Here is a 16,883-nt window from a genome sequence, read left to right as displayed (position 1 = left end):
CGACCCCTAGCGACACATCTCTCATCCCCCACACGCTTCTTGGCTAATTCCATCTGCCCCTTATTTGCATGCTTGAAACGAATGTCTGTAAGATTTAGCACCAGAAGAAAATGCTCATCACATCCATGTTATTATTAAAAACTTAAATCCTGATTAGAAACATGCATTTGCCAAATGACAGCACTTGAATTGACTCTTTTATCTTTAATCCTTCAGACACGAAGTGAAGTGAAGGAACTACATGTGACTTCCAATAAAGCGACCCGGATGTAAAAAGACTTCCCTGTTTCTGGGTAAAATATGAGACACGGAGTTGTTTTCTTAAACTGTGGTGGAAATGTTGCAGCTGGATTTTAGGAATATGCTGAAACCTCTTCGTCATCCCACCCTTTTGAAGACTCGAAATGGTGATTTTAATATTCGTATTTGTAATCAAGGTGGCACGGTGCATGGTGGTTAGCACTGTTGCCTCACAGCTAGATGGTCTGGGTTCAAATCCACCTTGGCCTGGGCCTTTCTATGTGGAGTTTGCATGGGTTTTCTCCAGGTACCCCAGTTTCCTCCCACAGTCCAAACACATGCAGTTACTGGGGTTAAGTTGTTTCATGTTTCTCAATTTCCCACAGGTATGATTGTGAGTGTTAGCCCTGCAACAGGCTGGTGACCTGTACAGGGTGTTCCCCGCCCTATGACTGCTGGGATAGGCGACCCTGAATAAGCGGAAGAGGATGGATGGATATCTAATCCTACTGACAGAAGAACTTATTGCTAAGTTTGAGTATTACTTCTACTTCTTAGTATTACTTCTATTAATATTTTGGATGTATTTTTGTGTTTTCTTTGATGGGCTGATCACCCAGTCATCCAAGCCAGATCTAAATCTATCTAAAAGAGGTATTTCAATGAAAACACAAGTATTTTATTTTGCATAACAGAAACTGCGGGAAAGCTGAGCATAAATGGAGAAAACCCAAGCTTCAGATTGATTGACATTTTTAAAGGGAGTCCTGGTAACTACAACCTGCAGGTAACAGTGTTGGAGCATTTGTTAGTTTATCTACAACAGTAAAAAGAGTATTAAAGTGCCTTGAGGTGACTGTTGTGATTTGGCGCTATATAAATAAAATTGAATTGACTATTGTTAGTGTTTGGATTAATAAAATCAGAGAAATAGGTTGTCTGCCTATATGTACCTCAGTTATCTCCATAGTTTGTCTCAACCATGAGTTTTCTTAAAACTACTTTCAGCAGCTTAGCCCCCGAGGTCTTGAACACTGTGAAGGGTTTTCTCCTTTCTGGTATTTTCTCTGCATCATTAAAGACTGCGGCTGTCAAACCCCTGTTGAAAAATTGAAATTTGGTTCCTGCTGTCAATTCTTGGGCCCCTCTTGCTTAATCTGCATATGCTTCCTCTGAGTGACATCAGCAATACAACGTGGCTTATCACAGCTATGCAGACGATACACACATTTATTTGGCTCTCTCACCTATTTTGATCCTATGGACTCACTATGTTTGTGCCTTTAAGAAATAAAACCAGCATGCAAAAAATTTTTCCTTCAATTAAACAGAGACAAAATTAAGATTATCCTGTTTGGAAACAAAAACTACAACTTAGGTCACACCTTGAATCTAGGGCTCCAAAGACCTCAACCCATGTGAAAAATCTTAGTGTAATTATGGACGGGGACGTTAGTTTCACTGACCATCTTAGGGCTATAACTAAATCAGCTTTTTGGGATCTCAGAAATATAGCTAAATTTTTTAATTCTATGGAAAGCACCCTGAATGACTAGCAAATAAACTAGACCGGCCTTGCCTTGCCTTGTTTTTTTGTTTGTGTGCATGTAGAAGGACTGCTGATTTCTGTCTTTGTGAATTCTTGAGGTAGCTTTAAGGGAATTAAAGTCCCTTCTGACATTTCTAATTTCAGAGTTACAAGGGCTTTTGCAACATCAACAATTTCTCATGGGAATGCGAGGGCTAAGTTTAGTCAACAACTGTACTTTCTATGTATGAACCCTTTTGAACCCACTTCAAAATCAGAGGCTCTCAAAAGGCAGTGCAATTTTGTCAAAAGCTATGTAATTAAAAGCACTTTTCCACAGGCAGAGGAAACTGACGGCTTTCCTCTGCCTGAACCCCCCTTCTAAATAAAGTGGCAATAAAGGGATCAGGCTGGAAAAAATATTTAATTCATAACATTCACCAGGTCATTGGCAACCTGTCTAGGATTAGGTTTAGCTTAATGTCCGAATCTTTTCATAGAATTTTTACCTGCTTGGAACACTAAAATGGAAAGTTTGTGTGTCTGAAACAAAGCCCAACTCTCACTTTTGGAATCAGCATCTAGTGGTTGTTAGAGGAAGTGCAGGTTTTGGCAAAATGCCATAACTTTAATGTTGAAATGAGATCGGATTAAGTTGTTACATAAAATAGAGGAGAGCAGAAATAAAGGACCATCTCTGATAACAGCCTGCTTCAGAAAAGTCAGAAAAAAACTATCCAGTGGGAACTGGTGACATCACTAATTACTGACATCAGTCAACTGGCAACAACTGGATCTTTTATTATGAATTAAGACTAGAAGCTTTACACACCAAAGACTACATGACTTTCTCTGACTCCGTGGTTTATTACGCTGCATCGGCCAAGGTGAGGAGAGAAGCATCTATTTTACATGCAGTTTCATTAAGTTGCTGATGTTTTTCTCTAAAGCAACCTACATTTTCCACCCACAAACTCAAGCATCAGGTTACCGACATTATCTGTGAATCATTAATCCTAGAACATTTAAAAGTATTAAAAGAAATTGAACAAAACACGGCAACATACCCTTTTCGTTCAAAGCCATAACTCAAGTGTTTGAAGCAGAAACAGCTTTAACTAAAAGACGACTGCAATTAGTGTGTGTGTTGCTATAAATGTCATCCCATTTGAATTTAAAATAATGTTGCTGTTTTTGTCAGAAAGATGTCTGTTTTTGTCTCATTACCCTGAGAACATCCCATTTCAATCTATTTAAAAGTTGACTGTGGTTTAAGGTCACTTTTGCAGGCTGGAATAAACAAGCGTGGTCATGAATATTGAGTGATGGAAATCTTAAGGAGGAGAACAAAAAGTAGACTCGGTTGTCAAATAAGATTCAGAGGAGATAATTCATGGATTTGACTTACACTTAAAACTAATACTTTTCTGCTGGACAGAGCAAACGTGCAAAGTTGGTTTCTAAAGACAGCTAACAAGGTGCACCATTTAATGCAGTGAAAAAAATGCAACCTTAACTGTTCAGTGTCTCAAATTAAATCAACAATCAACAGTAGTATAAAGAGAAGTAAACTTAATGAAATGTGGTACCTGGCTGCAGAGTTACATAAAATGATGTGGGGAAAAATACCACATCAGACATCTAGCTGTGGTTAAAGTTCGCTAGTTAATGACACAGAGCAACATCATGAAGTACCTGTACTGAAAAGGTGTGGTTGACTAAAAATAATGAGCTGCGTGTAGCCAGTCAACCAGCCACTGGCACAGTATAAGGATAAAATTGTTGGGCCACTTATAAATTGCATCTACATGAACTTGTATGACACCGCATTATAAATTCTTGGTGCCCGTTTTCTGGGAAAAGAGTGTCCGCTGGAATTTCTGCCTCCATCATCCAGAAGAGCATTTGTGAGGTCAGACTCTGACGCTGGACAAGAAGGCCTGGCTCGCAGTCTCCGTTCTAATTCATCCCAAAGGTGTTTGATGGGGTTGAAGTCAGGACTCTGTGCAGACCAGTCAAATTCTTCCACATGCAACCATGCTCATCTAACCATGCCTTTATGGACCTTGCTTTGTAAAGAGGCACATTCATGCTGGAACAGAAAAGGGCCATCCCCACACTGTTCTTGTAGAGTTGAAGCACAGAATTGTCTAAAATATCTTCATAAGCTGAAGCATTAAGATTTCCCTCAGTTAAAACTAAGGGGCCTGGGCCAATCCCAGAAAAACAACCCCATAGCATTACCCCTCCTCCCCTCAACACACCTGGAACAATGCAGTCATGCAGGTAATGTTCTCAGACTTCCATCAGTCCATCAGACTACCAGACAGTGAAACATGATTCTTCACTGCACAGAACACATTTCTGCTGCTGCAGAGTCCAGTGGTAGTGTGTTTTACATCACTCCATCAGATGCTTGGTATTGTGCTTGGTGATGTAAGGCTTGCATGCAGCTGCTCACCCATGCAAACCCATGCCATGAAGCTGCACAGTGAAGATTCTTTGTGCTGACGTTAATGCCATAGGAGGTTTGGAACTCTGCAGTTGCTGAGTCAGCAGAGCATTGGTGAGTTGCTCTGTAACTTTACGTTTTCTGCCACATTGTGGATGAGTTGCTGTGGTTCCTAGACGCTTCCACTATTTAATAAGCCCACTTACATTTGGTCGTGGAATAGATAGGACGGAAGGAATTTCACAAACTGACTTGCCAAAATGTTGGAAAACCTATTACAGCGTCTCACTCAGATTGAATGAGCTCTTTAGAATGACCCATTCTTTCACAAATGTTTGCAAAGGCAGCTGTTTGATATTATACACTTGTGGCAATGGGAATGATAACACCTGAATTGAAAGATTGAGAGGTGTGTCCCAATACTTTGTCCATATTGTGTATCATGAACTTTCATCACAGTTTAAAATGACCTAATTTCACATCTACAGTACAAGTTCCAGTTCACTGACGAGAGCTGCCAGGCTTCATATGACAAAGGAAATGGCTCTGCTAGTCCTTTACAATATCCACTTTTATTTGTTTTTAAACTGCATTGTAGAATTCCATTTCCTCCAGTATGAAGAATAATAACACAATGTTTGTCTATTTTCTAACACTAGTTATTGTAAAACAATAAAAAATGTCATTATTCTAGCCAAACTTTGCTTTTGTGGATTGTAGAATGATTTTTTTTTTTTTGCCCCAAAATAGCAAAATTTCACAGTTTTTTGGACACAAAACAGCAAACATAAATTCAAAAGACACAAAGATTTATTTTTGAAACTTTCGAAACAAATTTTTAAAATGAAAAATGAGCAGTTTTTCTTGATTTATGTGAATACAACAAATCACTTGCACATATGATCCCCCAAATGTAGTCTCCCATCATGTTTTCACTGACAGATCCCTGATATCTGTGTTCAGTGTATGTTATATCTTGGTGGAAGAAAAGAGAAGACAGTTTGAAAAAAGGTTAAAACCTAAATGAAAACCACTAGTAAGCTGGCATCATGTGGGAAAATGACAAAGACATGCTATATATATATATATATATATATAATACTTTGTTTTACTATTTTGTTTTAGCTCCTTGTGTCAAACTTGTATTATATTCATACAATAGGGACACCTTCATCTTTTCATGTTTAATTACTTTGTATGTGCTCTGTATTGATTTCATATCTTGTGGCTGTCCCATGCCTTTTCCCTTTATTTGTATGTGTAGTAGCAACATGTATCAATTTCCTTATATAGAATAAGCATGAAATTGGAAGACTGAGTTGGTAAATGGAATATATGATATGAAGCTTTTTATTAAAATAACCTTACAATTTCATTCACCTCTTAACAGATAAACACACACCCACATTACAGATGTAATCCTCCTCTTCTAACAATAAATAAATGGTTCTCTAACAAATTATATACTGCTGTGGAGTACAGCCTATCCAAGATGTTTTTGCTTCACTTTTTGGTGAGTGTAATTCTAGTAATTTGTCAGTTAATTAGCACTAAATAGCAGATTTGTGTGTATGTACAGTACCAGTCAAATCCAGAGTTACCTGAGATAATGGTTGTAAATTAGGACTTTATTATTAGGGCTTAACTGGCTTAAATGTTCAGAAACATTATGTTGTATTGACAAAAACAATTTCAGTTTGGAAATAGTTAGTTACAAAAATCCACAGTGACTGAAGCAGCCCTGCATTCCCCAATGGCAAAATAGCAAACTGCAAATACCCAACTTAAATCTATTAGGAGGCACATCTACAATTACAATACAGCCTGATGAGTTTTGGCAAATTAAATTGTAGTGCTTTATTTGTCTATTAATTACCACTAATGAGCAGGTACTGTACCCATAAGGTTTATGAGATTGCTGGCAAGCCTTGTTATGACTTAACTTCCTCTGGTCTAAATAAAAATTCCAATATGGCAGGGGCCAAAATTGTAAGCAGAGATTTCAAAATGTCCATTTTTCTATACAGTCTATGATGCACAAAGCAGTCTTTAACCATAGCAGATGCAGAGCAAGCACAGTGGGTGCAGGGCTGGTAGACACTTTAATTAGTTTTCAGCACCAGCCATTACTGCTAAGTCCTCATCTCGTCTCACTGGTGACTCTATCTAGGTGCTGTCCACTCACATTGGATAACGCTGACTGGTATTAAGGGCCACATTAAACTTTAACAATGGCATGTTATTGCCATTTATTAGAGCAGCTACTCTATAATTGAGTTACAAGAAGGCTGAGAGGGGAAACATGCCTGTTTTATAAATCACAGTGGCACATTTAAAATGATCCTTTTTACAGGTGTCTGTCACATAGAAAGCATTTTAAAAAATGGAGCACAGACTGTGATGATGGTTTTAGTGAAGCGATTATAATATCTGATGTGTTTGTACTGATATACCATTTACTCAAAATACCTTCCGGAGCACAATAGCACGACAATACAGCAACAGAGCCGTGTTTCCAGCACTAAACAGGATTAGTGTGACAGTGAGACGTTGAAAGGGGCTGGGGAGGGTGGAAGTGTGTGTGTGTGTGTGTGTGTGTGTGGGGGGGGGGGGGGGGGGGGGGGGGGTTGCAGAGACAGATAGGAGAGAGGGAGAGCAGCTCCTAAGTGAGTCTTTCATTTGAATGCTAGTGGATGGCTGAGAGGCGTGTTGTCAAAAGATAAGGACTGGCCTCTGAGGCCGCCGAAGACTAACAGAGGGTCTGGCACTTCATGTTACAACAGCCATATCACAGCCGCTCCACAGTGCTCTACAATACCACTGTAACAGATAGGATGCCACTGACACCCAGCGCAGGCTTTTCAGGGGCTGGATTTATTCCAAGCAGTCTGTGCTAAATCCAAATGAGTTCAGCAGCATGCAGCCCTTGCATTATGAACTTTGTCGAGAAAGTGCAAGCACAACCATGGCCTGTGGCAAAAAGAAAAAATAAAACAAAAGGTGTCACAAAAGCAAACAACAAAGTGAGAAAATTAAGCAAATGAAAGAAGAAGGAAAGCTTTGTTGTTCCCAAGATGACTAAATTACGACACCATCTGTTCAAAGAAAAATGTCTCGCCTCCATGCAGCTGTGCCACACACTGGTCTTAACTTTTTAACGATGAAAGCAAAACAACACCCCGTGATATTGCTGCACGGAAAACAAATAAGCCAGTATTTGCAACCCTCGGTCATCTGTCTTGGTCAAAAATTTCTCAAAGTAGCTTTGTGTCATTTATTCAGCTTCTTCCTGCCAGCATATTTCAGAAAGCTGAACAGGCTGGAATTTGCTGGAGCTTTTCTGCTGCAGGGGTAGAAATACTACTCACGCTATCAGATTGAAGGTGCCAAAAAGTTGGCCTCATGCATCAAGTTGAAGTATCACTACCCCGTCGTACAGCTGACAAATGTCTTTCCTTCTATTATTTTAACACCTTTGGTTTTGATCTTGGCTTAGTTTTAAATGAATTCTGTTCACACCTGCTGCGTATTATCTAGGGAATTCATGCCATCAATAAATTAGCCCTGAAGAAAAACATCTGCACAGTGTAATTCAGTCATCATTTTCATTTCTGATGCAACTTGACTGTACTTGCTTATGCAGAGCAGAGTCATGAAGGGCTGCATGGGAGTTACTTTTGTGCCTTTATTACCAAACCGAAGAGAATGAGTTTGCAACACAGACTGTATATTAAAGATGGACACAGCTACCATCTCAACAACTATCAATTTGGGATCCTCATCTAAAAGCCTCAATGACAGACTTTAATTGCCTCTATGACAGAGTTTTTGAGACAGAAATGTATTTTTTTAATTTAAATTTACATTTTCAAAATAAAACAATCAACCAACCAATCAAATTATCATATCAGAGCATGGAGTGCTAAGTTATCAGTTAAAGCTAGCGAGCTACATTTACAATCCATAACGCTGCAATGTGCATACACGCATATCTGCTATTTATTGCTAATTAACTGACAAATTACTAGAATTACACTCACCAAAAAGTAAAGCAAAAACATCTTGGATGGGCTGTACTCCACAGCAGGCTACATTATTTGTCAGATTATTCAGTAAAATGTTCCAAAAGGCACCAGCAGCCAAAGCACAGTGGGTGACTCAAATTTACAGAAGTGAGGCCTAACAGATACTAATCAGCTAATGCGCCCTGTGTCAGGACACTTATCAATAGAAGTGGCCATTTCCCTAGCTCCAATATCCAGTATGGATGAACTATAAATAATTCACACACCATAAAACTATTTAAAGAGGCCAAAACTCTTTGTACCAAGCATTAGCTTTTATATATATATATATATATATATTGCAAATAATATAATTATTCCTCAGTGCTGGGTGAGACCTAAGCACTTCTAAACTAGGGATGTTCCTGGTGACTAATTGAATGTTTGATGGCTCAGGTGACCCTGAACCATCCCTTAGTTATGCTGCTGTAGACTCAGGCTGCTCGGGGACTTCTCATTATGCACTGAACATTTCTTCTTCACTCCCATTTTTTCACTCTTCTTGTGTTTACACAGCATTGCATAACAGCAACTTTTGTCTACTCTCTCCCATACTTTGTGCTTTTTCTTTGCCCCCCCCCCCCCGCACTTTTTTGCCTCTTGTCTTTCCTTTTTACTCCCTAACCGGTCGCAGCAGATGACTTCCGCTCCCTGGGCCTGGTTCTGCTGGAGGTATCCCAGTGCTTGCTCATGGGTCTGATCCTTAGCATTTTCTCTCTAATATTGCAGGGTCTTTACCTTATATTATAAGGTGCCTTGAGCTGACTAGCTGCTTTATAAAAAATATGAAATTAATTGAAGAGAGAGAGATATTTTGCTACATGAGTAATAAAATTGTCCTGGTGGTGCTGAATGCAAAGTCAGGGAATTCTTCAGCCCCAGGGCAATAAGAATATCAAACTTTGTGGCAATACAATATCTTGAGGCATTTTCATCATGTTGCTAGCATAACTAAAATGGAAAAGGAAAAGAAAGCAATGATTTGCTCCACAAAAACAAATTACAGCTCCACATATAAAAAAAATAATGGAGGATTACTGAAATGTCTAATTTGCAGTAGAAATTAGAGATGACTCCCATTTGTGGGGAGATAAAAATAATTAAATTTTCTCTGTAATTAGTACAAATCACAGGTTTGCTCCCATGTGATTAGGATTCAATCTTATCTTCGTAACTGGTCTTGCCTGCCACGCCAGTTGGTTGCAGCTTCTTTGTTACTGTATCTAAAATATTTTCCTAACCATTACATCCAATTTAGATTAAAACTGCTACAAGGACAGTGAATTAGGGAACACAATTCAATTAACAATGCTTGGCTCTCAGCAGGACTCGACATGTGGAGAAGTGCCTGAGGGGGATGCTTTTTTTTTTTTTTTAATGCTACAGTAGTCAGCAAGGACTCACAATACTCAGAACGGATTACTGTTCCTGGAGGATTTAACATAAACAATACCAACCTACATGCATTGCACACTTCGTGGTCCTCTCACCCAAAGGAATTCAGCTACTGTGTGAACAGAAACAAACACAGTTTCACTCGCGTATAGCTCAAGCGTGGAAGTGATGTTCAGCTATTTTGGTTGGCCTCCTTGGATTTTGTTCCGTACTGGCAATGTTGGAACAAAAAGATATCATGCAGAGCCTCATTTCTGACATGGGAGTTACATCATGTCTAATTCTCCTCCAATGGGATTAGCAGCAGGTAAGACAGAAATCTCAATGCGCTTAATGAATTACATGAAATGAGATTTGGCTGCAATCATAGTAACCATTCAAGACGGATGGGGCAGCCAGGTCTGGATCATGGGATAATAACATTTCAGTGATTTTTTGTTTGGTAACAATTGGATTCAGTCATTTGATACTGATCCAAGCAGAAGCTTTGACAAAAGGTGGATTATGAAACCATAAAGCATCCAGACTGGGCATCATCAAGACAAAAATTACCAAGAGGTAATCGAGGTCTGGCTCTTTCTTCCTGAACAAGAGAGGAGAAGACGCCTCCAGCTGTACAAGCGTTCGGGCCTGTGGCGATGCCGAGCAGCAAAAAAGAGCACGACGGGAACGTGCATATGAGCGAAAGCTAAGAGGTGACAAATGAAGGCAACGAAACATCTCTTTGTCATTTCACTGATGAATACAACAGCCTATTTGTCAGCAGCCGACGGAGAACACTTGCCCTGGGATAGTGATGCATTCGGATAATACAGAGTAACTCATTGAGCCTCTAATTTGCAGCGATGTGCTTCGATTTATCATGCGGCAGATGCTGGGGGTCTTTTTTCCCCCTCTCAAGCAGACACACAGGTGCAGGTGTCGGGGGGGTGTGTGTGTGGGGGGGTGCAGTTTACAACTGTGACAATGATGGCAAACAGCTGGTCCAGGAGTCATTCTCTACGACCTCCACGCATTTGAATTGCAACCTCTGAATAAACCTGTCAGATGTGGTTAGGTATGGGCTGCTGGGGCAATTTTCCAATGCAGGCCACCTCCTCACTCCTTCTCTCTGCTAAATATGTGATGCTGATCCTGGCATCTCCAGGGAACTTGCCTTGACAGTGCGGCAGGAGACTCTCTTGGCAAATGCACAAAGGCTCTGACTCTAAGCCTAATGTATTCATCTCTGGGAGCTGTTGATATTGCGGGCTACCATAATACTGTGTAGGTAAGCTACAAGACCAGATCACAATAATGGCTCGCAAAACAAACTCATACTGTTTATTGTAACAACATAGAGCACAAGGCGAGAGAACTTCAGACTGATTTTAATTTATTTTTTTATTCCAGGTATGTGAACTACTACCAAAGCAGCTCTACAAGAGAAATCGATGATAAATTTTAAGTATCATACAATTATTTTTCTGTATTTAGGTAAAAGCGTATTCACTATTATGTAGAGGGTTTTGTTGCGTTTCATATTATCCTTGCTGAGTCGACATAATTACACATTCTGTCCTCTTTTGCATCTTTTGTTTGTGGGAGTAAACTCTTTGTCAACATGTCTTATATTCATGTCAGGATGAATAAATTCATTATAATTGATTTGTCAGCCTCTGGATTTTCAGGATTGTTAGGAATTGTATTGATTTCAGGTGTGTAATAGAGCCTGACTAGAATCTCAAAGGGCAGGCGACATACCTGTAAGATTAGTTAGCGAGTTAAGAACAGCTTGAGAAACATTAGCCTAGTGGCTAACAACTTGGGCTCTAATATTGGTCTGCTCCTCTTCCTTCCTTCTGCCTCCTCTGTGATTATCATCCTGCCTGCAGGTAAACAGGACCACAGGCTGGGGGAGTGCATAGACTCTAACCACCCTAGCCTCTACTTGTACCCTATTTGTCAATATAAGATGGTAAAATTGCAGTCTGTGTTGTAGGCTAAAATCTAGATCAAGGTAAGAAAGACGATTCTAAATGTGAACTGTTGTGTCACCTGTAAAGGGTGAGCCACTGAAAATGTATTTCTCACTGGAATTTGTCAAAAACTACAGTCCGGTAGCCCGGTGCTATCCGAGTCCAAACACAATTTTTTAAACCCATAAAGAACCATCAATATGACTCATTCCTGTTAGTCTCTAAATTTCACATATGGCACAATTAATCCAAAATATCTGAATGATAATATGAAACAAAATCAACAGCCTTGCTGTAGTGCATTCATGTGCAATCATGCTGTATGATACCACTTAAAAAAATGCGTGAAATATCTGTTTAACCTCTTGGGGCTGTTTGTAGTTAGATGGACCCTTGTGTGATTTAAAACATTTTGAGGAAGAAATATTACTCGGTTAATTTATATCTGTTTAGTTAGATGATAAGACTCACATATCTAACAGTACGTTAGCTTAGCTCTAATAAGACTGCAAGAAAAGGATAACATGATTCTATTCTAAGAGTAGAATGGGAGGCAGAGCCTTCAGCTTTCAGGCGCCTCTTCTGTGGAACCAGCTTCCAGCTTGGATTCAGGAGACAGACACCCTCTCTATTTTTAAGATTAGGCTTAAAACTTTCCTGTATGATCAAGTTTATAGTTAGGGCTGGATCAGGTGACCCTGAACCACCCCTTAGTTATGCTGCTATAGGCCTAGGCTGCTGGGGGGGGTTCCCATAATGCACTGTTTCTTTTCATTCACCTTATTTACTTTGTTTATACTCCACTCTGCATTTAATCATTAATTGTTATTAATCTCTGGCTCTCTTCCACAGCATGTCTTTTCTCTCCCTTCAGCCCAACCAGTCACGACAATGACTGCCCCTCCCTGAGCCTGGTTCTGCTGGAGGTTTCTTCCTGTTAAAAGGGAGTTTTTCCTTCCCACTGTCGCCAAGTGCTGCTCATAGGGGGTTGTTTTGACTGTTGGGTTTTCTCTGTACTGTACATACAGTACGTACTGTATGTATGTCTATGACCCCTACCCTCCCTCCCCAAATTAACATATATATGTTTGTGCCTTGTGTCAGTGTTTGTGTGAGGAGATATATATATATATATATATATATATATATATATATATATATATATATATATATATATATATATATATATATATATATATATATATATATATATATATATATATATATATATATATATATATATATATATATATATGTATATGTATATATATATATATATATATATATATATATATATAATCACCAGCTATATGTCGCAGCCTCTCCTGCTGCTGCCATGCTGATGAACAGACAGAACAGACTGTAGCAACTAACTTCCTGTTGTTTTTAGAACACCAGCATGTATGAACAATATTCAGTATTCTTGACCTCTCCCTGCAGCTCTCCCACTCCCCCTGGAGAGATGCACCTCACAGTTTGAAAATCTCTCACCCACAGTAACCAGGACATTCCCAGTGGAGAAAAAAAGCTGTTGTATTTTTAAAATGTCATTTTTAAGCACAATTCTACTACTATAGTATGGGGGTGGAACTTTCAAACACAAATATCTCAAAAACCAAACAAACTGAAACAAAAAAAAATGTATAAAAGTGCCGGCATTAAAATATAACGCTACAGACAGTATATAAAAGGACAAAGACACTAAGATGCCACCCACAGGCTTTGGACTGCATTTTGAAGCCTATATGTTAATGTTGGGGTTGCTGCCATGTTATGTTTGAATGTCCTAAAAATCACACTTTCCCTCTCATAAACAGTTTGATTACATTCTCACATTGTAGGAGAGTTTATTCACTAAGTGTCCAAGTCCAACAATGTAAGATACATTTCAAAGAAAGTTTCACTAACACCGGCTAACAGCAGCTAAAAGAGGCTAACAGTGGTAAAAACAGCAGCACTTACCAACAGAAAAGTTCAGGATATCCTCAACAACTCACCTCAGTATCACTGTCATTGGACAGAAGTGAGCTTCACTGACTCATCAACTCCTTTCACAAAACTTTTACAGCCTCCTCTAAAGTAAACAGACGTGGACATCCAGCATATTGACACTCAGTCACAGCTAAGGTCAGCCTACACTCGCTACAGATGAACGGCAACCTGAGTTGTTTGTTCTCCAGTGCCTACCATAGCTAGAATTATGCACTTCAGTTGACTGCAACTTGCAATCTGGTGACATCTAGTGGTGAGATTTTACAAACGGTACCTTTAATGTTAGGGAAAGATCATAGGTATGGTTACTACAAAAGCTCAACTGATATAGGATTTTTAAGACAATACTGTTACCGATATTTGTTGATTTCAAACTCTAGTGTCCCGATATATTGCCAATATGTTGCAGTTATATATTTTTTCTTTCAGACACATGAAACATAAACAGATTTCCCTAACATTTGTAATGTGTAATTACATATTTACTCATTTACAAACTGCTCGGATCAGTTGGTTGTTGTGTTTGTGGCATTCAAAGCACGTGTGTTGCCAAAAGGGAAGGGAAAAATTATGCAACATCAGCACTTAACATATGGTTGCAGGGTGTTTCTCTTGTCTCTATTTTTGTAATTTTCATTTATCAGGTGTTAAAAATGCTGATACCAATAAAGAATATTGGCCCGACAGTACACAAACTCTAATGTAATGTAAAGCCTTGTATCCTCATTTTAAGTGTAGGAACAGCTGATATGCCAATCATCACTCCAACTCATTTGTGAAACTGATGCCAAATGGTAAAAGATGGCTGCTGGAGTCAGAAAAAAGTCAAAAACCTTAAAAATCAGTTTCATACAAACTACACAATCATAGTTTTGCACATGTGCTCTCACTGTACTCACATATTCGCCATATGAGTCCTGGACTATGGGTGGAACTGGCCTGTACCCGGCGGCTGGCGGGGCGCCTCTTGCTCTCTGCACCCCTCGCCCTCTGGAGGATGGAACCCGGCTGGGTGGGGCTCCTCTGGGTGCCGCTCCGCGAGGCAGTGCTGCATGCAGTGGAGGAACTCCTCCGCGACTCCTGACACAAGACACAAACATCCACCCAGGTTTAGATGAAAGAGAAGAAGAACTTATGAATGTTTTATATCTTATTAGCTTTTTTGGAGGCGAATATAATAAATTCTGTAGATTACTGGAGGGGGGAATGGAAATGTGTGTCTAGTTGAGATGGATCAGATGCACAACACAACATATTCATATAATTTTTAAGGCAATAAAAGATACTGTTAGAAGGATATCAGTGCACAGTATTTCATCAATCTAAGATGTCCATAGCCTTCCATGTCTTTGTGATGATGTGCTACAATTTATCATGTTTGCAGTGAAGCTGCCTCATCTACTTCCATTCCAGTTAGTGATTATCTACATCGGCCAGAATGACTTGACTACAACCGTAGCAATGAATTTGATACATTCGGCAGGCAGGTTATGTGTGTAGGTGGAGAGAGAGGAACAGCGAGGGTGGAGGGCAAGTTCTTCCAGTCGAGAAGAAGTGAGTCATGTCCATTACTCAAAACACAGCATGTCTTGTGGCTGAATTGCTTTCTTGTCTATTAAGGCAAATGTAGATGATGGAAAAAAAAAAAACGTACTTCTGTCTGTTTTGTAATAAATGTATTCTACCCTGTTTGTTGATTTCTAACGTCTCAGCCTTGAAGTGAAGCACTGGTTTGAATTCTGTGAAACTGAAAAACATTTTTAAAATCTATTTCTTAGGCACGGCTGCTTTTGAAATTTAGAACCGCAACAACCAACTTTTGCCTTTAATATTTTAGTAGCCAAGCATGCCCATCATACAGCTCCACAGCAAAAGACTGAGAGATTCTGATGACATCTGGAACACAGAGTCTAACTCGCACTGAAATCAAGACGGAAGCAAATCCAAGCTGCTCTGCTGGAAATCAAAGGCAGTCTGACCTTGTGGTTTGGTAAAACGTTGCACACGCTCTTTTTTTTTTTTTACATCGAATGAACTTTCTTTTAAAAGCAGTTAACTGATCTGAAGCAGCAGCAGAAAAATCGCCAAGGGTCATTTTCTTTCTAGGCTTTCCATTTCAGCAGCTTGCCATGTTTTTTCTGGTGAAACATCACAGATTTGGGGCAGGAGGAGAGACAGAGAGAGAGAGAGAACTGTAATTGTTCTGACTAACTGAGATCGTGGGGAATGTTTACTTGATATAAATTGGACCATCCTTAAATGGAGGTTAAGAAAAAAAAAAGAAAAGTCGAGTGCTGACAGTTGATTCCCCTTTAAGAGCGGGACTCTTCTTTTCCAGCGACGGCTCCAGTCAGAGCAAAAAGGAACCGCAATTACAAAGTCTCTATTTGATCAACATCAAGAACATGTGAGTGCAAGTATGTGGAAAACTGCATGCTACTTCCAGTGCAGGAGCCTGTGGGACTTTTGTCTTATCACACACAAATTAGGCATGGTAAATGCTAATTACAGTGTAATTTAAAACACAGCCAATTATATTCTGACTCTGAGCAACACAACCACCCTTCCTCCGTGACCTTGTTTATCTCAAAATCTGATAAAAGAAGTGTGTTTTCTTTTATAAACACAAAGAGCAAACAACACAACTGTTTTTTTTTCTTTTTTTTTTTTCTAAAAAGCAAGCATTGAGCACAGAACGTTAAAGTCTCCTAATGGCCACGAGTATTTTCATTTGTAGTCTTGTGAGGTCTCTGAGGAGCTGGAATTAGCGTGGGTTCACAGGGATGGTAGAGAAGCAAGCATCAACTGGAGATCATTTGCATTTAAAGGATTTTATGCAAATGAGGCTTTGCTTTGCTAATGTTTATGGACACCAGACATTGCATCACTGCACTCTGCTAGACACTATTTACTATCATTGTAGTTTTCCAATTAGAGGTGCTTGCTCACCGGCCTGACCTATTTCATCACACATGAATACCAGTTTTGGATAAAACATGAACTTTTAACATGAACCAAACAAACACTACTATTCACAAAATTACATACATTGTCAGCTTAATCAAAAAGTGGTATGCATATTATTTATTACTTAGGGGTGCATCAATCACTGAATATTTCAGTGTAGTTTTTGTAGGTAACTGACCCACATAGCCCACAGTAGGCAGTCCACTGTGGGACCCAGTACTGATGTGAAATGTGGGCATGTTTGCTGGGGTGCTTTTTTCTGATATATTAGTTTAATTTGTTAGGCA

The 16,883-nt window shown here is 39.3% G+C and overlaps 1 protein-coding gene across 2 annotated transcripts in view; it reads right to left on the bottom strand.

Annotated features, from left to right (window-relative positions):
* Positions 1 to 16,883, bottom strand: part of khdrbs3 (KH domain containing, RNA binding, signal transduction associated 3) — a 131,349-nt gene that overhangs the window by 22,084 nt on the left and 92,382 nt on the right. For both annotated transcript variants that reach the window (XM_030740920.1, XM_030740919.1), the window contains one exon: positions 14,529 to 14,709. In XM_030740920.1, the coding sequence (XP_030596780.1) occupies positions 14,529 to 14,709 (181 nt within the window). The remainder of the gene's footprint in view (positions 1 to 14,528; positions 14,710 to 16,883) is intronic.

The sequence above is a fragment of the Archocentrus centrarchus genome, chromosome 11, assembly GCF_007364275.1.
Source record: "Archocentrus centrarchus isolate MPI-CPG fArcCen1 chromosome 11, fArcCen1, whole genome shotgun sequence".
Taxonomy (NCBI): Eukaryota; Metazoa; Chordata; class Actinopteri; order Cichliformes; family Cichlidae; genus Archocentrus; species Archocentrus centrarchus.
Note: the sequence above shows the minus strand (reverse complement) of the source record. Positions and strands in the feature narration are given on the sequence as shown.